The sequence below is a fragment of the Artemia franciscana genome, chromosome 14 (genome assembly GCF_032884065.1).
Source record: "Artemia franciscana chromosome 14, ASM3288406v1, whole genome shotgun sequence".
NCBI lineage: Eukaryota > Metazoa > Arthropoda > Branchiopoda > Anostraca > Artemiidae > Artemia > Artemia franciscana.
Genome location: NC_088876.1, coordinates 38867234 through 38892101, shown reverse-complemented (window position 1 = coordinate 38892101; position 24868 = coordinate 38867234). Strand labels below are relative to the sequence as shown.

The following is a 24868-nucleotide window of genomic DNA, read 5'->3' as shown; positions in this document are numbered from 1 at the left end:
TTTTTTTCAGTGTCGAATCAAGTTTTGTGGGGTTGAGCCTCACTACTTTCTTCTACTTAAATAAGGGCCTTATCCTGATCAGTGAGCTTGATGTTAAACGAGACCAATAAAATAATACTACATTTGGTTGAAGTCCTCGCAATAGCCTACGTATATATTTGTAACAGTTTTCTTGATTTCTTTTCTATTTTACAATCTTGACTTCCAGTCCTGCAAGCATAACTCTTCATATTCTGATGATCAGGGCGACCCAAGAAAATTTTAAAAGGAAGCTGACAAGATTAGCTCGTCTATAAAACACCTTAATTTTCCGCTAATTCATCAATATTCTTTTAAATAAAAATAATTCAGAAAGAAGACGTGTTTTATTTCCGTAAAAATATTTCGCAAAACATTTATAATGCACTTAATTAAAACTGATTTGTACGTTACGCTTATAAACAGAAAAAACATAACTTCAACGGTACTTAATAACACTTGTTCCATTCTAAAAGAAGCACTTAAACTAAGCTTATAATCAATATTCATTAATAGATGGCGCGGGCATACTTGAATTACTTGAGATGGCATTGATAACCAAGGATTATAGATAGAAAGCATACGATTATGGACTAGGAAAACTATTTACATTGGTTAGTGTTAGACAAAGCTATTTAGAATAGATAAATAAATTGAATAAAATTATTTTTGTGTATTTACAGCGAAAAAATTGACTAAAAATACATAAGTTGGACTAAATTGAAACTAGACACTCGTTTATGGAACTAATTATTCAAACAAACTTTCAAGTGTAAAGCACTTTCTTTTTGAAAGTTATAAAATAAAAAGCGTAGTTAAGTACAAGGCGAAAGAACTTGCATATTCAAAAACAGAAACCATCAAATCAATATATGCTTATTTATTCCAGCGATACCAATTTGGGTGAGAGAAGGTAAACCCTCCATTGACTTTCAAGAAGTGGGGGGGGGGGGGGAGTTGTAAATCTTGGGAAACATTTCGTTAATCAAAAAATTAACAAATACAGATCATGCAACAAACACTGCCTCTCTAACCCACCGGTTCATAAAATGGACCTAATTTTATCATGACAAATAAAAGTATATAAATAGTCGTAGAGTGGCCTGCAGTAGAAAGTCGGTGGCTTACAGTACATTGGCCAATATACTATCAATATTAGTGACATCGATCCGAAATTTGCAAATAGCTACCTCGAATATGCCTGCGATTATATCGCGTTTCGTAAACAAAATGCAAGTTAGGTATGCACAAATCCCAAGGTTCATATCAATAATAAGGCCATTGTAGTCATCATTACAAAATCATTTTAATTCTTGCACCTGGCCTTTATCTTCTTTAATAGCGGCAAATGACGCTGGAAACCCAACACAGTGCCATCCTCCCTTTTTATGACCTCATTACCATGGTAAGGAGTGATTTATATTTAGAATGCAGAAAATAATTCTATTTTTATTTAAAAAGCTGCAAGTATATTAACTTGTGAAATCAAACTATTTGGTGTCTGCAGCAGCATCTAAGCGGAAAATGGATTAGAGCATCAGAGCAGAAAAAATTGGGGAGGGGGATTATCAGACCCTGACCCCTCCCCTCTGGATACGGCCTTAGCCAGGACAATATTACAGATGAAAGATTGCCACTGACTGTGAGCTTTAGCCATACATCTGGGGCAAATGAAAAACAGATCGTCCACGAATGGATTCTTAGATAGGGTTAAAAGGAAAATGGATTGGAGCATCAGAGCGAAAAAAATTGGAGAGGGGGGGATTAACAAACCCTGACCCCCTCCCCCTGGATACGTCCTTGGCCAGGCCACGTATTACGGATAACAGATTGCCAAAGATTGTGATCTTTAGCCATACATCTGGGGCAAATGAATAACAGATCGTCCGCGAATAGACAGAAATGGATTCTAAGATGGAATTGAAAGGAAAATGAATTGTATCATCAGAGCAAAATTTCGTTAACTTATTAATCAGGACCTTGAAAACTATTCCCACTACAATGAAAACTTCAAACTACATGAAAATTATTCCCAGGGTCATATTCAGAAGTTGCAATTGAGCAGGGGGTTAAAATGAAATATTCTAGCGGACTTCATCTAAAAATATCAGGTGGGAGCAGGGGCTGAACTACTTATTTTATGTTTCTGTTGTCCAAATTAAAACTATTAGCTAACATTGCTAGGAATATATACAACAAATCGAATTACTGTTGAGGAGAGGGGTATAACTTCAGAGCAAGTATAGTAATTCGGCAGGTGCCGATTCGACATTAAAATCTGCCTCTTTTATTAAAAAGAACAGAGGGGTACAAAAGTCAGGAACTACGGGCAATTTACTATAGATAGTTTAAATGTAAGGTACTATTTATTATACAGCATTTGATTTACTATTAATTTCATTAACGGTATCCAGGGGAAGCAATAGCCAGCTAATATGGCAGCTAATTTAGCGCTAAAATTCTCTGGTTTTTAATAACAGTAATTAAAATAAAAATTGGTACAGAAGTCAGGAACTACAGGCAATTTATCATAAAAAATTAATAGTTAAAATAAAAGCTATTGATTATTATAAAGTATTTTATTTATTGCTGCTATGACTAATACTGTAGCACTTAGCCGACCGAGGACAGCGAAGCTACACACACCCGTCCTCTGCCTTAACCAATTCAACGCTTCACTCTTTACCCTTTCCCATGAAGTTCTCATTTCCTTTAACTCTGTCCATATTAATTTTAGTTAATCTATATTATGGATAAGGATAAAGATCCACCAAAGCCATGATGGCGTATAAAGGATAAGGATCCATAAGATAAAAGGATATAGGATCCATAAGATAAAGGATCAAAGGATATAGGATCCATAGGATAGATAAGGATAAAGATCCACCAGAGCCATGATGGCGTATAAAGGATAAGGATCCATAAGATAAAGGATCAAAGGATATAGGATCCATAAGATGAATAAGGATAAAGATCCACCAGAACCATGATGGCGTATGCAGGATGAGGGTCCATAAGATAACGGATCAAAGGATATAGGATCCGTAAAATAGATAAGGATCCACCAGGGCTATGATGGCGTAAAAAGGATTAGGATCCATGAGATAAAGGATTAGAGAATCTACTAATAATAACTCACCACAACACCAAGCCGCCTGAGGCCAATATAGCTACGCATGCTCCTCCTCCAACCCAATCTATTCAAACCCTTCCTCTTTACACCCTCCCAAGAAGTTCCCATTTCCTTTAAATCTTTATTTATGAGACTCTTCCATCCCTAATGAGGACGACCTGCTTTGCGTTTAGCCATAGAAGGTTGACCGAAAAGGACAATCTTCGGCAATCTGTCATCCTTCATCTGCAGAAGGTGGCCGAGCCATCTCAACCATTCTTTCATTATAGTCCTAAGAGCGTAATCTCCATCCAAAACTATCGGAAACCTCCGTCTTTACATCCTCTCAGTAAGTACCCATTTCTCTTAAAACTTTCCTTGCGACCCCCCCCCCCCCCCCATTTGAGGACGACCTGCTTTTTGTTTTGCCCTAGACGGCTGGCCATCTAGGCCAACAATTATATTCTTTTACTAAAGAATACATCTATTATTATTTAGGAATAAATTAATTATTAAAATAATAAGCCTAAGGAGTATAAATTACATGTAAGATAATTTAATAAGACTTGTTTCACATTCAGGCTAATGAGAGTCCGTGAATAACTAAGGATAAAATACGATAATCAGGCCCGTTTTTAGTGACTTCAATTGCTCCTACCCCCAAGGTTCTGAAAAGCTCTGAAAAACCAATATTTTGCTTAAATATTTTCTTTTAAAATGGCTTTTTTGTATTTTCTTGAAAAAATTGAATAAAACACAAAATTGACCATCCTCCCCCTTATTTCTGTGAATAGAAACCACAACATTTTCCTTACAAGAAGTAAACATTTACTTTAAACTCTTAAAACTTTTAAAGTAGGACTGAAAGTAGGACTAATCAAAGGCATGAGCTCAGGGGATATTATCCTCTCGGCAGCCCCTGTTGGCGCTCATACTTAAAGAACTCTTACATACTAGCCAACCATGGTCTAATTTACTAATCAGATATTTCTAATTAGTAAATATATAACACTAATTAGCAATACTAATTAGATATTCCTAGCCTAATAAATTAACCAAAACCCTAAAATCAATCTAAATTCGAGGTCAGTAGAACTAAGGAAAAAACATCTTCTAGCTGGTTCATGATTCAATGATAGTTAAATAGATAGTGTATCCTTCAGAAGCTTACGAACGGTGCTGCTTACGGATACATTTTTAGACCCCACGGTCTCATGAGAGATCTGAAAGGAAGAAAATAAGATAAATGTTAGTAATATAAGAAGAAAATAGAATAAATCAGAATAAAAAAAAGAAAAATTGGTATGAAAAATAAATAAGGAGAAATACTTCTATATGGCAATGATAAAATGACTAATTTAATAATAAAATGACTAAAGTGGCAATGACTAAAACTGCCACTGAAAACGTCACTGGTGGTATTTTATTTATATTTCTTCCTCGACTCAACATCGAGTCGCAATCGACATTGACATGTTATCGCTTTTACATGTTATTGTGTGCATTCTATGGGGACTCAAAAGGGACTGCAAACTTCCTATTGCGTTTTTCTTTGCAAGTAAGACGAGTCGTGTGAGGTTTATATATGAGGCAGCATAAGAGAATTGAAATTAAACTTCACATTGAGGTTTTCTGCTTGTATTTGGGGCATGGAGGGTTTATGTGATTTGCATAAGGAGTTAATATGTATAACATATTATGTTAACATATATTAACATATCATATATTAACATTTATGTATAACATGTATAAAAAATTTTTTTACTATTTTTTTTATAGAAAAGATTTAAATATCAGCCCAAAGCCTGGCAGGGCAAATCAATCACTGAAATAGCCAAGTAAGACAAAACCCAACGCTAAAATTCGAGCTATAGAGAAAAGAAATAATTTTTTTACGACTACTGAATTTTTTACTATTTTTTCTTTTTAGAAAAAATTTAAATATTAGCCCAAAGTCTGGCAGTGAAAATCAATCACCACTGAATTAGCCAAGCAAGACCAAACTAAGTGCTAAAATTCGGGCTGTAGAGAAAAGAATAATTTTTTACGACTACTGAATGTTTTTACTTTTTTTTTTTTGAAAGGATTTAAATATCAGCCCCAAGTCTGGCAGAGCAAATAAATCACTGAATCAGCCAAATAAGACCAAACCAAATGCTAAAATTCGGGCTGAAGAAAAAAGAACTAATTTTTTTACGACTACTAAATTTTTTTTCTTTATATATAGTAGGATTTAAATATCAGCCCGAAGTCGGGCAGAGCAAATCAATCACTGAATCAGCCAAATAAGACCAAACCAAACGCTAAAATTCGGGATGTAGAGAAAAGAACTAATTTTGTTACGACCACTAAATTTCTTTACTATTTATTTTTATTCTTTTTTAAAAAGGATTTAAATATCAGCCGTAAGTCCGGCAGAGCAAATCAATCCCTGAATTAGCCAAGTATGACCAAACCAAAACGCCAAAATTCGGGATGTAGAGAAAAGAACTAATTTTGTTACGGCCACTAAATTTCTTTACTATTTATTTTTATTCTTTTTTAAAAAGGATTTAAATATCAGCCTTAAGTCCGGAAGAGCAAATCAATCACTGAATTAGCCAAGTATGACCAAACCAAACGCTAAAATTCGGGATGTAGAGAAAAGAACTAATTTTGTTACGACCACTAAATTTCTTTACTATTTATTTTTATTCTTTTTTAAAAAGGATTTAAATATCAGCCTTAAGTCCGGCAGAGCAAATCAATCACTTAATTAGCCAAGTATGATCAAACCAAACGCTAAAATTCGGGATGTAGAGAAAATATCTAATTTTTTACTACTAAATTTTTTTTCTTTATATATAGTAGGATTTAAATATCAGCCCGAAGTCGGGCAGAGCAAATCAATCATTGAATCAGCCAAATAAGACCAAACTAAACGCTAAAATTCGGGATGTAGAGAAAAGAACTAATTTTGTTACGACCACTAAATTTCTTTACTATTTTTTTTATTCTTTTTTAAAAAGGATTTAAATATCAGCCTTAAGTCCGGCAGAGAAAATCAATCACTGAATCAGCCAAATAAGACCAAACCAAACGCTAAAATTCGGGATGTAGAGAAAAGAACTAATTTTGTTACGACCACTAAATTTCTTTCCTACTTATTTTTATTCTTTTTTAAAAAGGATTTAAATATCAGCCTTTAGTCCGGCAGAGCAAATCAATCACTGAATTAGCCTAGTATGACCAAACCAAACGCTAAAATTCGGGATGTAGAGAAAAGATCTAATTTTTTTACGACTACTAATTTTTTTTTCTTTATACATAGTAGGATTTAAATATCAGCCCGAAGTCGGGCAGAGCAAATCAATCACTGAATCAGCCAAATAAGACCAAACCAAACGCTAAAATTCGGGATGTAGAGAAAAGGACTAATTTTGTTACGACCACTAAATTTCTTTACTATTTATTTTTATTCTTTTTTAAAAAGGATTTAAATATCATCCTTTAGTCCGGCAGAGCAAATCAATCACTGAATTAGCCAAGTATGGTCAAACCAAACGATAAAATTCGGGATGTAGAGAAAAGATCTAATTTTTTTACGACTACTAAATTTTTTTTCTTTATATATAGTAGGATTTAAATATCAGCCCGAAGTCGGGCAGAGCAAATCAATCACTGAATCAGCCAAATATGACCAAACCAAACGCTAAAATTCGGGATGTAGAGAAAAGAACTAATTTTGTTACGACCACTAAATTTCTTTACTATTTATTTTTATTCTTTTTTAAAAAGCATTTAAATATCAGCCTTAAGTCCGGCAGAGCAAATCAATCACTTAATTAGCCAAGTATGACCAAACCAAACACTAAAATTCGGGATGTAGAGAAAAGAACTAATTTTGTTACGACCACTAAATTTCTTTACTATTTATTTTTATTCTTTTTTTAAAAGGATTTAAATATCAGCCTTAAGTCCGGCAGAGCAAATCAATCACAGAATTAGTCAAGTATGACCAAACCAAACGCTAAAATTCGGGCTTTAGAGAAAAAGAACTAATTTTGTTATGGACCACTAAATTTCTTAATGTATTTTTATTCTTTTTTAAAAAGGATATAAATATCAGCCCTAAGTCTGGCAGAGCAAATCAATCACTGAATTAGCCAAGTATGACCAAACCAAACGCTAAAATTTGGGCTGTAGAGAAAAAGAACTAATTTTGTTACGACCACTAAATTTCTTTACTATTTATTTTTATTCTTTTTTAAAAAGGATTTAAATATCAGCCCTAAGTCTGGCAGAGCAAATCAATCACTTAATTAGCCAAGTATGACCAAACCAAACGCTAAAATTCGGAATGTAGAGAAAAGATCTAATTTTTTACTACTAAATTTTTTTTCTTTATATATAGTAGGATTTAAATATCAACCCGAAGTCGTGCAGAGCAAATCAATCACTGAATCAGCCAAATAAGACCAAACCAAACGCTAAAATTCGGACTGAAGAGAAAAGAACTAATTTTTTTACGACTACAAATTTTTTTTTTTTTAGAAAGGATTTGAATATCAGCTCAAAGCCTGGCAGAGCAATTAAATCAGTGAGTTAGCCAAGTAATACCAAACGCTTTTTATTCGGGCTGTAGAGAAAAGATCTAATTTTTTTACGACTACTAAATTTTTTTTCTTTATATATAGTAGGATTTAAATATCAGCCCGAAATCGGGCAGAGCAAATCAATCACTGAATCAGCCAAATAAGACCAAACCAAACGCTAAAATTCGGGATGTAGAGAAAAGAACTAATTTTGTTACGACCAGTAAATTTCTTTACTGTTTATTTTTATTCTTTTTTAAAAAGGATTTAAATATCAGCCTTAAGTCCGGCAGAGCAAATCAATCCCTGAATTAGCTAAGTATGACCAAACCAAACGCTAAAATTCGGGATATAGAGAAAAGAACCAATTTTGTTACGACCACTAAATTTCTTTACTATTTATTTTTATTCTTTTTTAAAAAGGATTTAAATATCAGCCTTAAGTCCGGAAGAGCAAATCAATCACTGAATTAGCCAAGTATGACCAAACACTAAAATTCGGGCTGTAGAGAAAAATAACTAATTTTTTTACGACTACTAAATATTTTCACTATTTTTTTTTTGTAAGATAGGATTTAAATATCAGCCCAAAGTCTGGCAGAGCGAATCCATCACTGAATTAGCCAAGTAAGACTAAACCAAACGCTAAAATTCGAGCTGTAGAGAAAAAAAAACTTATTTTTTTTTTAAAGGGCAATAATAAGTATATTCATTATATTTTTTTTGGAACCGCCTATATTCTTTATATTAACACAACCCCAACTATTCAATAGCCCATGCAGGAGATTCTAAATCATAAGAACCTACCTACTCCATAGTAATTTAGCTTATTTTGAATTTACCTAGTCCGATCCCTTGTAAAACAACCAAGGCTCTACAGTTGTTTTAGCTCTACTGGGTTGTAGTAAAACTCTATTGTCGTCATGGGTTGATGACAGGTTGCCAGAAGGATGACCGATTGCCAAAGATCATTCCCAGTCGACCAACAATCTAGGGCCAAACGATAAGTATGTCGTCCTCGAATGAGTGAGAGGGTATAAAAAGGAAAGATATAAGGAAACTTAGAGCTCCTCGAGAGCGTGTAAAAGGGTTGTGTTAGAAGTCCCACCAAACCCACGTAAAAGAATAAAGCATTTCTCTCTTGTCGTCTTACATTTAGTAAAATAAGGTCATTAATAACATCCACTATCCCTCCAATGTACAAATGTGGCTTAGTACCCTACCTCAAAGAGATATGGTTGAACGTCACTAAAGCTTGTATCAAATACATAATCCAACTCGGACTGACTCGGCATCTTGGGAACAAAATCAGGTCGGTTCATAGCTGCTGCTACTAAAAATACCTTCTCAGTCAGTTCATCTACCAGTTTTTCGCGAAGCACTTGTCTCTCTGAAAAAAAGAAAAAAAATAGGAATAGAATTTGCTTTTTCTACGCTGAATTTAACTGAAATGTCAAACTTGATTCAACTTTTGGAATCAGCAATTAGTTCATCCTCCAGTTCTTCACGAAGTACCTGCCTCTCTAACAAAACAGAAACAGAATTTAATTTCCACAAGCTAAATTTTGCCGAAGTCAAATTTGAGCTAACTTTTGGAACAAGCAATTACTTCATCTACCAAATTTGACTTCATATAGTCAAATTTGATCTGACTTTTCGAACAAGCAATTAATTCATCAACCAAATATGACTTCATCTAGTCAAATTTGAGCTGACTTTTGGAACAAGCAATTACTTCATCTACCATATTTGACTTTATCTAGTCAAATTTGAGCTGACTTTTGGAACAAGCAATTACTTCATCAACCAAATATGACTTCATCTAGTCAAATTTGAGCTGACTTTTCGAACAAGCAATTACTTCATCTACCATATTTGACTTTATCTAGTCATATTTGAGCTGACTTTTCGAACAAGCAATTACTTCATCAACCAAATATGACTTCATCTAGTCAAATTTGAGCTGACTTTTGGAACAAGCAATAACTTCATCTACTAAATTTGACTTCATCTGGTCAAATTTGAGCTGACTTTTGGAACAAGCAATTACTTCATCTACCAAATATGACTTCATCTAGTCAATTTTGAGCTGACTTTTGGAACAAGCAGTTACTTCATCTACCAATTTTTCACAAATAAAATGACCCTTGAAGCCAGATTTAATATGAGTTCTAAAACAAAAAAGTTGACCCATTCATTTTTCATGGATCAAGTGACTGAAATAATGAAGAATTATCAACTTTTCCCAAGTCGAATTTCATTGCAAAACCAAATTTAATCGAATTTTGGAATTCAACACTCTCTGAAATAACACAAACATCGTTAGCTTTTTCTAAGACAAATTTTGTTGAGAAATCAAACTTACATCAACTTCTGGAATCAACACTTATTTCATTTATCCATTTTTCACGAAGCACTTTCTTGAAAAAGAATCAACTTTTTCAAGGTCAAATTTTGTTGAAAAATCAAATTTAAAAGAAAATTTTGGAATCAACAGTAAGTTTATTTATCCATTTTTCATGAAGCCCATGACTAAAATAATAGAAATTTAGAAATATTATTAATAGAAATATTAATGCATAACAGAAATAATAGACATATTATTAACTTTTCACAAGTTAAATTTTGCCAAGAAATCAAATTTAGATTGAATTTTGGAATCAACAATTAATTTATTTATACATTTTTAACGAAGCACGTGATTTTCTGATATTATACAAGCATTACTAACTTTTTCTAAGCAACATTTTGTTGAAAAATCAAATTTAAACCAAATTTTAGAATCAAAAATTAGTGGAATCAAGTATAAAACTATATTACGCTTTTTAAGCGTCAAAACACAGAGCTTATTTTTAAACACATGTTCTAATGATAAATACTTTCCAAAGGCTGTTTCTAAAAAAATATTTTTACTGTCTGAATGCAAAATCGTTTGTTCTAATTTTTTTTTAAGACTAATCTTTATTTTTAAGGAATAATCAATGTAGTGAAGTCAAGCAAATGCTTTAACGCTAAAGATCCAAAGATGAAAATAAATGCTTACAGGTAAGGCATTGAACGAGAAGAGGTAGGAAGGGGGCAAGGGGCAGTCAGGAGATTCTTGCAGAAGGTACCTAAAACCTTTTTAAAGCCAGATATATCTAGATCACCAGGTAATCTGACCTTCTTGACCTATTAATTGTCTCTAAAATATTTCGCCAAGGAGATTTTCAAGATTCCAACATCATAAGAAGAAACATTTTTTGTCAGACATGAGCACAACTTTATGCAAGGATTTCAGTTCGTATGATTAGAGGACCAAAGTAACCCCTACAACACCTCCATGCAAGTACACCAGTTTGAACCAGTGCCATGCAAGCATTTTCAATCTGTGACTGAATGGGCCAATAATCTCTCCAACCCTTATTTATTGATGGGTTTTATTCATAGTAAAGGAAACACTACTAACATGAATATAATACAAAGACCAAAATTTGCGAAAAGACTGAAGCAGAAATATATAAAAGGAGACACAAAGATAAAAAACAGCTTACCATGTTCAGTTTGAAGGGACACAGCTTCAACTTGTACTGTCCACACCTCCCAAGGAGTGCTTTCTCTTGGAAATGGCCACCGAGCCTTTCTGGTCTGAAAAAAGGTTAAAGAGATGTGACCCATTCTTTGACCATCTAAATTTTGCAAAGTATCAGTAAAAGATGTGACATGACGCTGCACCACATCATTAAGTTCCGGCGAGCTGCACCTTACCTAAAGTGAAGAAAAAAAGAAGCAGACATAATAATAAAGATAAAAGAAAAAACGCTTCACAACAATCTAACAGCTAAATTAGTTTAATATTATAAAGATTTACACTGCAGCTCATACAAAGTAAAATACAGCTTCAGAACATTCAAATTGTTAGATAATTTAATCAATAAAAATGATTTGAGCCAAATTACTTCTAAAGTGAAAAAAATAAAAAAAAGACACTTAAAATTATAATAATATTACATTCAGGGTGACTCTAGATGCCGTCAGGTGTTTTTCTTCTCTGATGTGAACTTTAGTTTCATATAAATTACTACTACTACTACTAACAACTCACAACTGGATGAAGCCACCAAGGCCAACACAGCTACGCACACTTCTCCTCCATCCCGATCTATTCAAACCCTCCCTCTTTACTCCCTCACAGGCTCATAATAACCTTAAATCTTTCTTTATGACTCTTTCCCACTCCAACCATGGATGACCTACTTTCTGTTTAGCCCTAAATGGTTGGCTGAAAAGGACAATCTTTGGTAATCTCCCTCATCCTACACACCGTAGCCATTTAAACCTTCCTCTCACTGTAGCCCTAGAAAGCTGGATTGAACGCCACTTTTTGCACATCCTAATGTTTTAGATATGGTCAGTCAGCCAGGTACCCAGACAAATTCTCTGGAAAACATCTAGCAAATCTTCATCCACTTTTCAGAGCACCCATGCTTCAGAGCCATATTTGATTACTGTCATCACTGTAGCTTCCAATATTCTAATCTTGGTTTGCAGACTATCTTCCTTTTCTCCCATTTTTTTTTTTAACTGTGAAAACACATCATTGGCTATTCTACTTTTAACATCTTCACTGCTCCCCCCATTTTTACTAGTAATACTACCAAGCAGAGGCGTAATTTTCTATGGGACAGGGGGACGACTGCCCCTCCAGATCTTGGTTTACCACCCCCAAGCATCAGTTTGCCCCCCAGCTGAAATTTAGTTTCTGCAAAAAATCTTGTCAAAACTACTGCATAATCCAAGCATCCAGAAAAACAGATCATTTTCTTTAGTATATATTTCCCCTTATAATTCAGTATCCACAGCAAAAACAGACAAGTTACTGTTTTTAATTGACAACTTTGCTGATAACTCTTTCCTTGTATATGTATATGTTGTATGTATATACAACATATATATGTATATACATATATACGTATATCATGAAAAGAGAAATCACCAATGCAATAGCAAAAAAAATTTCCCCTTATAACTCAGTACCCACAGCAAAAACAGACAAGTTACTGTTTTTAATTGACAACTTTGCTGATAACTCTTTCCTTGTATATGTATATGTTGTATGTATATACAACATATATATGTATATACATATATACGTATATCATGAAAAGAGAAATCACCAATGCAATAGCAAAAAAAAATTCCCCTTATAATTCAGTACCCACAGCAAAAACAGACAAGTTACTGTTTTTAATTGACAACTTTGCTGATAACTCTTTCCTTGTATATGTATATGTTGTATGTATATACAACATATATATGTATATACATATATCATGAAAAGAGAAATCACCAATGCAATAGCAAAAAAAATTTCCCCTTATAACTCAGTACCCACAGCAAAAACAGACAAGTTACTGTTTTTAATTGACAACTTTGCTGATAACTCTTTCCTTGTATATGTATATGTTGTATGTATATACAACATATATATGTATATACATATATACGTATATCATGAAAAGAGAAATCACCAATGCAATAGCAAAAAAAATTTCCCCTTATAATTCAGTACCCACAGCAAAAACAGACAAGTTACTGTTTTTAATTGACAGCTTTGCTGATAATTCTTTCCTTGTATATGTATATGTTGTATGTATATACAACATATATATGTATATACATATTTACGTATATGTATATGTTGCAAGGCCTCCAGACAGACGCCCTGCCGTTAACTTAGCAGGCTGTATGAACAGGTAATACAGCCTGTACTGTATAACAGTTAATACATAAACATTGTGGATGAAATTACTTATTATCCCCTTCTGTCAAAAGCAGGTCTACTATCTTTGGTCTAATGTAAGCAAAAGTAAAAAGGAAGAGACATATAAAACTAACGTTTTTATTTATTTATTATAGCTTTTTATTTTCCAAGTAATGGTAAGTAGTTTTGGTTATTTTGGTTTTTTGGAGATGAACTTCATGTCTTATCAGTTTTCCATAGTCTGTAGGATAGAATTTTCGCATTCCCTGGTTCAAAAAGAGGTACCTCCCATTCCCCCCCCAAAAAAAACCCCCCAGCAACAATGAAACCAATTTCTATTTGAATCAATGCCAACCAAATACAGTGTTCCACTAAACAGAGCATTTATTTTTCCAAGATATACCTTTCTTGCAATGGAAGAAAGTAGTCTCAGCCAATGGCTTTAATAATTCTAAAAGCATATTCCTTAAATAGTCCAATAGTTCAATTTGCATATAACTAGACATATTCTTTTAATGAAAGAATATGCTACCAATTGAGGAAGAATAAAAAAAAAATCATTCAAAAGCATATTTTACAACTGTCTGTATTATAAAATTTGTGTAGTCTTTCAGCATGAAAATAATTAATTTTTTTTTCAAAAAATTAACTTAATTATTTTACATACGAAAATAATAAGTTTTCAAAAATTCAACTGCTGCAACTGAGATTAATTGAAAAGGCAAAGATTTATTATTTTAGTTTTTTTTTTTGTTTAGGTGGTTCATAAGCAAAGTAAAAATTTTTGAATAATTTTGTAAAGATGTTGGTGCTACTGAGAAGAGAGCTGAGGAGATGGAATAATGATAATAATAAAAAAACCTAAAGACGGTAAATTCAACCTATAAAATTATGACATCATCAACGACTTTACTTTTCCAAAAAAAAAAAAAAACATTTTCTAACATCCAAAACAGAAGAATGAAATTCTTCCTAACATCCTTCAAAAGTATAATGGTGCCAGCACTATGCAAAAACATAACATACTGCAATTATCTACCACTGTTAAAGTTCTATACACAATTATATTAAATTAACCCCTTTTTTCTATGTTATGGAGAAATAAAAAGCCTTGAATGTAACTATTTTTAATAGTTCTGAATGGGTTAAGGCCAAAGCAAGCTTCTTTTTGCTACCTTTATAATATTACAAATACAAATTAATTGGCACAATCAAAATAATGGAAGAGTGGGATAGGAGAATGTTTTGAGGGGAGTGTCTGAAACTTCAAACAATTTGGATTTTAATATCTCAGTGTCCCAGGTCTCTTTGAGCAGGGTGAATCTTTCATTCATACTTGGTATACACAAGCACAAACATACCCCATATAATAAAACAAAGAAAATTAATTAAGAAAAATTCCAACAAAGGTGTTTATCAGCCATTTAACAAAACAAAAAGACAAATAGTGAAGAAAAAAAGTAAATAATACAGCATTAGACTTTACAGTCCCTATGGGCAGTGCTGATCTCTGTTTCTTGGCCCTTCAGCCAGGAAGTGCAATGGGGGGTTGGGGGCCAATCATCCTGTGCTTTCACACACCCTTCCTGTTTACCTTATAATTGGCTACACTAGGATTTGAACCCTTACCCTCTCAGCCAAAGGATCCTGAATCCAGCACACCAATTTACTCAGCCAGGACAACTCAAAACTAATCCATAGTGAAGAAACTAAGTTTTTTTCATTGTTATTGTATTTTTCCTTTTGCAATATTGTTACTGAAATATCAGCTTTATCTATTTGTTTTATTCACCAGTTGACAATCACTCTCATTCAGTTTTTGTGTCTGAAGTCTTGTCTTGATTGACATCATTCACCCCACCAGCAGCAGAGCCAGGTTCAACTGGAAAGCCAATCATAACTGTCAGAATATTCAAAGACTATCCAATCATAGCCACCTCTTCAAAATGATCACCAAGAAAATTGCTGCTGGAAGGGTAAATGATGTCAATCAAGGCTTTAATAATTTTTCTTTTTTATTCTTTGTTGTTTTTTGCATACTCTTTACAGCCAGTGTGATTTCAGAACATATCAATACAACAGATGTGGATTATTTCAACTGCTTTAATTATCATTTCACATAAAAACGTTTACTTACATATGTGAAATCAATAAAATCACAGTCAACATCTTCATATCCGATAGTGCCAATTGAGTAAGAATCTTCTTTTTTGTAATGAAATCTTCCTAAGGTCCTATGAAGTAAAACAGTACTAAACAAACTTGACACAGCCTCTGGTACTTGTCTGCCTTCTAATGTCTAAAATTGGAACATCTATTACATTTGGGCTGTTTTCTATAATTTTGGGGATGCCTCATAAGAGGCATATAGGAGAAAATTGTATTAATCCATCTGATGTTAATTCAAGCAACCTCTCTTCATAAACAGAAAAATAATTGCATAAAATAAACTTTTTTGAGTTCCCTCTTATCTCTGAGAGGATCATTTGGACCTCTCTAGGGATCAATCTGTATAACCATGTGCATGCCCAAGAGAGGGATAGGTCCCCCTCAATATTATTCATTTATAATGACATACCCAAGAAAGGGATACAAACCAAATTTTTAAGAGAAACAACTACAAAAATAATACAAAAGCAGTGCTTTTCTACATAGCATTGGGCTAAAAACATGCAATAGATATAGGGGAGGGAGACAGCTGGGACATAACTATAATAGTACCATAGAACACTACTGTAAGTTTTGATACACTCTCCCTCCTAATATATATATATATATATGCTAACATATATATATATATATATATATATATATATATATATATATATATATATATATATATATATATATATATATATATATATATATATATATATATATATATATATATATATATTATATATATATATATATATATATATATATATATATATATATATATATATATATATATATATATATATATATATATATATTTGTATTTATATACTACTACTACTACTACTACTAATAACTCACTGCAGCACCAAGCCGCCTGAGGCCAACACAGCTACGCACGCTCCTCCTCCAACCTAATCTACTTAAAGCCTCCCTCTTTACACCCTCCCAGGAAGTTCCCATTTCCTTTAAATCCTTATTTATGACATCCTCCCAACCCAGACAAGGACGACCTGCTTTCCATGTAGCCCCAGACGGTTGGCCAAAAAGGACAATCTTCGGTAATCTGTCATCCTTCATCCGTAGAACGTGGCCTAGCCATCTCAACCTTTCTTTCATTATAGCCCCAGAAAGCGGGATTGAACCACACTTTTCGTACAACCTACTGTTTGAAATACGGTCAGTCAGCCGGGTACCCAGAACAATCCGTAGGCAATTTCTCTGGAAAACATCTAGTAAATTTTCATCTGCTTTTTGGAGTGTCCATGCTTCAGAGCCATATTTGACCACTGTCATCACTGTAGCTTCCAATATTCTAATCTTGGTTTGTAGGCTTATCTTTCTATTCTTCCAAACTTTTTTTAACTGTGAAAAAACACCCTGAGCTTTAGCTATTCTACTTTTAACATCTTCACTGCTCCCACCATCTTTACTAATAATACTACCAAGGTAACTGAAGCTCCCAACCTGATCAATCTTTTCGTTACCTAAGGTCACCTGTTCATCTTCACTTATTCCTAACCTTAGTGACTTAGTCTTCTTAACATTAATTTTCAAGCCTATTTTAGCACCCTGAACTCGTAAAACCTCTAAAAATTCATTCATTTTGCTCACACTTTCATCTAATATGCTTAAATCATCAGCATAATCTAAGTCCAGGAGCGTTCTTCCTCCCCATTTGATTCCATGGTCTCCAATTGCCTTTCCTGTGCTCCTTAAGACGAAGTCCATCAAAATGATCCATATAAAGGGGGATAGAACACAACCCTGCTTAACTCCTGATTTAATACAAAACCAGTTGCTAACCTCATTTCCTACCTTAACCGCAGCAGTATTATTCTCGTACATAGCGCAAATCACTTTAATGTATTTTTCTGGAATACCATATAACGATAAGACCTTTGTTAACGCTGTTCTATCAACAGAATCGAAAGCTTGCTCATAATCGATAAAACTAAGGACCAAAGGTGTTTGACAACAAAGGGACTTCTCAATTATTAACCTAAGAGTGAAAACATGGTCGACACATCCTCTACCTTTTCTAAAACCGCATTGTTCTTCCCTTAAAACTTTATCTACAGCATGTCTCAGTCTAAAAAGTATCATATTACTCAGTAATTTGCTACCTACAGAGACCAGACTAATGCCTCGATAATTCCGACATTCACTCTTGTCACCTTTCTTATACAGTGGTTTAATTAAGGTTTTCCTAAAATCATTGGGTACTTCCCCTTTTTCAAAAATCATGTTCATAATCTTCAGTAGCTTATTCCTAACCTCAGAGCCACCATATTTAAGGAACTCATTAATCATACTATCAGCACCTAGGGCCTTATTATTTTTTAATCCTTCTAGTACTGTCGCTAATTCTTCCTCACTAAACAAATCTTCCTTCACATCCAAGGTATCACAAACTTTTTCATTTTCATCTATATCTTTTCCTGCAACTGTATCTCGGTTTAGCACATTCTCAAAATGTTCCACCCATCTTTCTTTAACTTTTTCCTTATCACTAATTGTGACCCCATTTCTATCTTTAACTGGGACTAGTCCGGATCGGCTACTCCCTTTCAATTTATTAACATGCCAGTATAATATTTTACTATTATGCCGTCTAGCCGCATCTTCCAGATCCTCAGCAATTTTATCCATCGCCTCCATTTCACATCTCCTTAGTTCATATTTTAATGCTTTCTCCACTTTCTTTACATTCCTTTTGTTTTCATACGACCTATCGCTCAGATAATTCTTATACAAACCCCTTATACTCTCTATTAAACCTAAAGCTTTTTCACTAATATTCCTAGTTGCTGTCTTAGCACTCTTCCCTAGGACACCATCAGCAACTTCACAAATTGTTTTTCTGAAATTATTCCATCCATCTTCCACATTGTCAAATTTTAAACCCTCAAGTTTAGTACTCAACTGTTCCTGGAATTTTTTTCTCAAATTTTCATCCTGAAGTCTACCAACATCATAACTTCCCGGGAGGGAGTTACTCTTCCGAAATTTCAGCTTTAAATTAACCTTAGACACTACTAGATGGTGATCTTTACTTTTAACATCAATAACAGCACTCCTATACACCCTAGTATCTTGTATTGATCCTGCTAGTCTTCTGTTTACAATAACATAATCAATAAGGTTTGCTGTCTTACCATCACGTGAATACCATGTCAACTTATGGGCCATTTTGTGACCAAACACCGTATTGGTTATAACTAGGTTGTTATACCTACAAAATTGCAAAAGCCTATAGCCATTACTGTTTTCTTTTCCTACACCAAAGTTACCTAGGCTAGGATACCATCTATCCCTATTTCTACCAACCTGGGCATTAAAATCTCCTAGCAAAAACACCATATTTCTACCTGGTACCCTGTCTATTTGCTCCTGTAACTGTAAGTAAAATTCATCTGAGTCACTAGTATCTCCATCAGTTGGTTCAATGGGGGCATATACTACTATAACTGATACCCTAAACTTTTTAGTCATAAAATGAGCAATTAGTATTCTATTATTAATACCTTCCCAGCCTAAACAAGACTTAGCAGCTTCCTTATTCATCATGAGCCCTACTCCCTGTCTATGTACCCCATCCTTCCTTCCTGAGTAAACAAATTCTATGTCACCTAATTTCATGCTTCCTACCCCTGGGATATGAGTTTCTGAAACTCCTAATAAATCCAGTTCAAACCGTCTGAATTCGTCAGTCAAAATGTCGATGCGATAGTCATTTTTTAACGTCGTAACATTCCAAGTTCCAATTTTCATGTTCTTTAAATCTTTGAAATTATTTTGGCCTCAAGAAAAGCAGTGATCCCAGATACCAGTGCAGGATGGGGACCAACATATCTTCTCAAGTCTATACCGAAGCGCTTAAGCCGGCTTAGAACCGGACAGCAAGAAGTCCCTGGGACCTCCAGTAAGTTGGAGGCTTTGTGCAATCCTGGGCCCATCTTGGTCACAACATGGTTTTCAGCACTTGGCGATGCTCTTCTATCAACAAGAGTCGAAATCCTGCACAGACAGTCCCAAGCCTATTACCTCCGACTCATTATATATTCATGCCTACAAATATTATGCTACTATGGGGAGGCAGCCCATAGTAGATAAATTAGCTAGGAAGAGGTTTTTCAGCCCGAAAACGCCCATCAAAACAAACCAAGCCCAGAAAATTATCCAATAATCAGAATCCCGTACGAGTGCTGTGTTGTTTACTAGGCTATAATTTCCTCGAGGGGTGCCACTCCTCAAGTGGGAAAAATTGACCGCAAGTTTCCCAGTCTTGCAGGTACCCCAAAAGGGTCGAGGCAGCCCTTTACAGAGGCCGTTGTCCATAAATCTGGATCTTACGCCCTGCTGCAGTTGTCCTCCTATAGAGGATCCTCCCACAATGGTGTTCTGCTTCACCATGCAATTTAACCCATTACTGGGAGAAGGTTTGTAACTCATCTGACGCGTGAACACGGCAGTTGGCCCTGCTGAGTGTACATTTGAGGGGCCTTCTTCCTCCTCCACCTGAAATTATGACCCCCAGGGGAGGGTTTCCCAGTTTCTATTATGGGCCCCACTGGGACAAGGTCCTACTTGGCCTAAGCCTCCTATGGAGCTACTCTACCTATCTATAGGGCTTACATATATACATATATATATATATATATATATATACACATACATATACATACACACATACATATACACATACACACATATACACATACATACACATATACTCACTAACGTGCAAATATATACCCTGAATTGGTATAGGCTAGGTCTGTATATGGTGAATATTAATTTCCTTTCTGATGCAAATGCACAATAACTTTGGATTCAGGATGCAATTCTGACTATAGAGATAAGTATTTTTCTTACTTGAAGTGTATGTGCAGAATTAGAAATTCTGTTGGTACTACAAAAGTAGACCTAAGTAGCCAATTTAGCCTGTCTGAAACATCTCACAAGCCAACACCTTATAAAAAAACACCTTTGATAATTTAAATGAATAAGAAAACTTATTAGAAATTCTGCTGATACTGCAAAAGTAGACGTAAGTAGCCAATTTAGCCTGTTTGAAACATCTCACAAGCCAACACCCAATAGAAAACACCTTTGAGAATTTAAATGAAGAAGAAAACTTATTAGAGACTCTGCTAATACTGCAAAAGTAGACCTAAGTATCCAATTTAGCCTGTTTGAAACATCTCACAAGCCAACACCCTATAGAAAACACCTTTGACAATTTAAATGAATAAGAAAACTAGTTAAAAACTCTGCTAATACTGCAAAAGTAGACCTAATATATATATATTTATATATATAATATATATATATATTTATATATATAATATATATATATATATTTATATATTTAATATATATTATGTATATATAATATATATTATATGTTTTGATACAGTTCCCCTCTTAATGCCTGGATATAACCTAGGATTTATGCAAAATAATTACCACTGTTGAACTATCGATAATGGGCAATTTTTTTGGCACCAAATAGTTTATTTAAGAACATGTATTTAATCTTTTCATAACTATGGGCAGTTTTGAGCTTTTTAAAAAGTTTAAGGATCCAAAATGTAATTTCCTCTAGACACAATTACTGAATTGTGAAAGAGCATAAAAAAAGCACCAAGAGCTATAGTCTATTACAGGCTACCCTGAAATCACATCAAGTGATTTCAGGGTGCTAGAATAGGTTTGAAAATTAATGTTAAGAAGAATAAGTCATTATGACTAGGAGTTAGTGGAGATGAAAAGGTTATGTTGGGTAACAAAAAGATTGATCAGGTGGGCAGCTTCACTTACCTTGGTAGTATTATTAGTGAGGATGGTGGGAGCAGTGAAGATGTTAAAAGTAGAATAGCCAAGGCTCAGGGTGTTTTTTTCACAATTAAAAAGTTTTGAATAGAAAGATGTCTGCAATCCAACATTAAAATATTCAAAGGTACATAGATGACAATGGGAGACCACAAAATCAAATGGTGAGGAAAAACTCTCCTGGACTTAGGTTATGCTGATGATTTAAGCATATTAGATGAAAGTGTGAGCAAAATGAATGAACTTTCAGAGTGCTAGAATAGGTTTGAAAATAATGTTAAGAATACTAAGTCACTAGCCCCAGGATTAAGTGACAATGAAAAGGTGATATTTGGTAACAAAAAGATTAATCAGGTAGGTAGCTTCATTTAATTTGGTAGTATTATTAGTAAATATGATGGGAGCAGTGAAGATGTTAAAAATATAATAGACAAGGCTTATGGTGTTTTTTCATAATTAACAAGAACACAATTAACATGGTGTTTTTACTAATTACAAGATGATGGTGGAAGAGCTGATAGATGCCAATCTGGAAACTCTGATCTCAGATGATGTGGAAGCTTCACAGCTAATCCTAAAAAATACCCTACTAGACAGCCAAGCCAAACATACCAGCATGACATGGAAAAAGAAACCAAAAACTCTACCTTTCCTCACCCCAAAAATCAAGAAACTATGCAATAGGAAGAAAAAACTTTGGGAGACGTTTGTGAGACAAAAAACAACAACAGTATATGAGAAGTACAAAATTGCCAGGAATCTCCTCAGAAAGGAAACATGGAAACTCACTGTAAACTATGAAGAACATCTGGCCAAAAATGTCAAGGAAAACCCTAAGTTATTCTGGAAACATATCTCCCTGCGTAAACCAGGTAGACACTCAGTACCAGACCTGGAGAATAACAGCTCAGTCTCTTCCTGAGCCTCCAAAAAAGCTAACCTTCTGAATCAGCAGTTCACCTCAGTGTTTTCTAAGGATGATTGCTAATCAACCCTCTCACCAGCAGAACAGGCTCACACTCCCTTCCCAGTGTTACACTTACTGATCACACTTGAAGAAGTAATCAACAGCTAAAGGAGCTTGATGCCAACAAATTGACTGGACATGATGGTCTGAGTCCATGACTGCTGTAGGAACTAAGCCCTGCTATTTCAGTGCCTCTGGTAAAATTTAGCTTCCAAGGGACTGGAAGAAGGCAATAGTCATCCCAATTCACATGAAGGGTAGCAAAACTTCAGCAGCAAACTATAGACCAATCAGCCTTACCTGTGTGGCATGCAAGGTCATGGAGAGAATTGTCCACAAACAACTCATTAACCATCTTGAGGCTAACTCACTCATCAGCAGCAGCCAGCATTGTTTTTGTTCTAAGAGATCAGTGGATATAAACTTTCTTGAGTCTTACTCAATAGAGCTTGTGATAGTCTTTTAAAAATAAACCTTATCTTATCCTAAAAGGAGTACCAGTGGATATAATCCTGCTGGATCTAGCCAAAGCTTTCAACAAAGTTTGTCACCACTACCTCATTCACAGGCTATGCACCCTGGCTTTTAGTCCAAAAATGAACAGTTGGATTGAGGATTTTCTGAGGGACAGAACATAGCAAGTGAAAGTGACCACTGGACAAACAGTCATGCACTCTCTGATGAAGTCAAAGTCACCAGTGGGGTCCCCCAGGGCAATGTCCTGGGCCCTACCCTGTTCAATATATACATAAATGAGCTAGCCCTTATCACCAGTAACAAAACCACTCTCAATGCAGATGATTCAAAACTCATAGGTTGTGCCAATACCCCTTCTGCCCGCCAATCCCTCCAGACTGATCTCAACCACATGTGCTCCAGGGTCAAAAGATGGTTGCTGGAATTCAATGCAGAAAAATGCAAGGTCATACACTTTGGACACAATAACCCACAGCAACAATACCTAATGACCCAAACCCCTGGGAGTCACCATATACTGGAGCATGTTCAGGAGGAGAGAGACCTTGGAGTTATTGTAGACTCCCAGTTGAAATTCAGCTCCCACTCACAGAAGATCTCAGCCAATGCTAGCAGAGCCCTAGGCATCATTAAACACAGCATTACCAGCAGAAGTAGAAATGTAATCACCAAGCTCTACAAAGGTTTGGTAAGACTGTGATTGGAGGTGGGGACCATCCTGGCCACCCCTCAATTCAAAAAGGACAAGGTACTGCTTGAGCAAATTCAATAAAGGGCCACTAAGCTGATTGCCGGTATGGAAAACATGCCCTACAGTGAACAGCTGAGGGTACTCAACCTCAACTCTTTAGTCTACAGGCAGAAAAATGGGGATTTGATCCAGGCACATAAACTCCTCTCTACCAATCAAGAAAATGAGCTCCTGGAGACTGACCCCTCCCACATAACATGAGGAGACCCAAAACAAATCCACACACTTCATGTAAGGACTGGAGCAAGATGCAGCTTCTTCTCAAACTTGATTGTGAACCTCTGGACAACCTCAAGGAGAACACTGTTTCTGCTGAATCAACAGATGTATTCAAATGCTGTCTGGATGCTGAGTGGAGTGACAAACCATGGAGATTTGACAGGGATGCACCAGAATCTAATCAACCACATATGTAACTGTCATCACAAGGAGTGATTCAACAGGATCAAAAGTCCTTATTTCACTCTAAGCTGTGATTTAAGGTAATTAAAATAGTTTGGAAGAATAGGAAAACAAGTTTGTAAACCAAGATTAGAATATTGGAAGGTACAGAGATGAAAAAGGTCAAATACAGCTCTGAAGCAAGGGTGCTCCAAAAGGCAGATGAAGATTTACTAGATATTTTCCAGAGAAACTGCCTTTGGATTGTTCTGGTACCTGGCTCACTGACTGCATTTCAAACAGTAGGCTGTGAAAATGTAGTTCAATCCTGCTTTCTAGGGCTATGTCCTTTTAGGCAAACCTTTTGGGGCTAAATTGAAAACAATCCTCTTTTTTCCTCTTCTAGGGTGGGAGGATGTAAAGAGGCAGGCTTTGAAGAGATTGGGATGGAGGAGTGTGCATAGCTGTGTTCACCTCAGGTGGCTTGGTACTGTAGTGAGTTGTTAATAGTAATAATAGATACAGGCTATTCACTTCCATCCTAGCTAAATTGTGTTGTAAGGTGATAATTTACCCTTTAAGACCTCAAAATGTAATTTCGCCTAAGGTAATTCGTAGCCTGGAATTAGGCTACGAGGTGTAAAATAACCTAGGCTAAATATGCTTAGGTTATGTACAAATTGCTCTTGGTTCCTTATCCAATAAGTAGCCTTGATCAAAGATTTTTACACCAGAAGAAACGAAATGAAAACCTCAGCATAATAATCAGTGTTTTTACCAATTCAAATGTTTGTCTTCTAGCATTCATTTTACAACAAAAGATCCATTTCTTCTTCTACTTCAAACAAGA

General features: G+C 34.9%; 1 protein-coding gene across 1 annotated transcript; it reads right to left on the bottom strand.

Moving 5' to 3' along the window:
- Positions 1–346: 346 nt before the first annotated feature.
- Positions 347–24867, bottom strand: LOC136035690 (autophagy-related protein 101-like). Its single transcript, XM_065717623.1, has 5 exons — positions 24797–24867; positions 15585–15746; positions 11238–11451; positions 8928–9094; positions 347–4353 (listed from the first exon to the last, which is right to left on the bottom strand). Exons 1-5 carry the CDS (start codon positions 24824–24826, stop codon positions 4270–4272), a joined length of 657 nt encoding a protein of 218 aa, XP_065573695.1. The 5' UTR covers positions 24827–24867; the 3' UTR covers positions 347–4269.
- Position 24868: the final 1 nt, after the last annotated feature.

Coding starts and splice junctions, on each gene's coding strand:
- LOC136035690 (XM_065717623.1), bottom strand. CDS start 24,826: ATGAATGCTAGAAGACAAACATTTGAATTG. Junction 15,747..24,796: donor GAAGACAAACATTTGAATTG/GTAAAAACACTG, acceptor TTCCAATTTTAG/ACATTAGAAGGCAGACAAGT. Junction 4,354..8,927: donor TTCAACCATATCTCTTTGAG/GTAGGGTACTAA, acceptor TCTTCCTTTCAG/ATCTCTCATGAGACCGTGGG.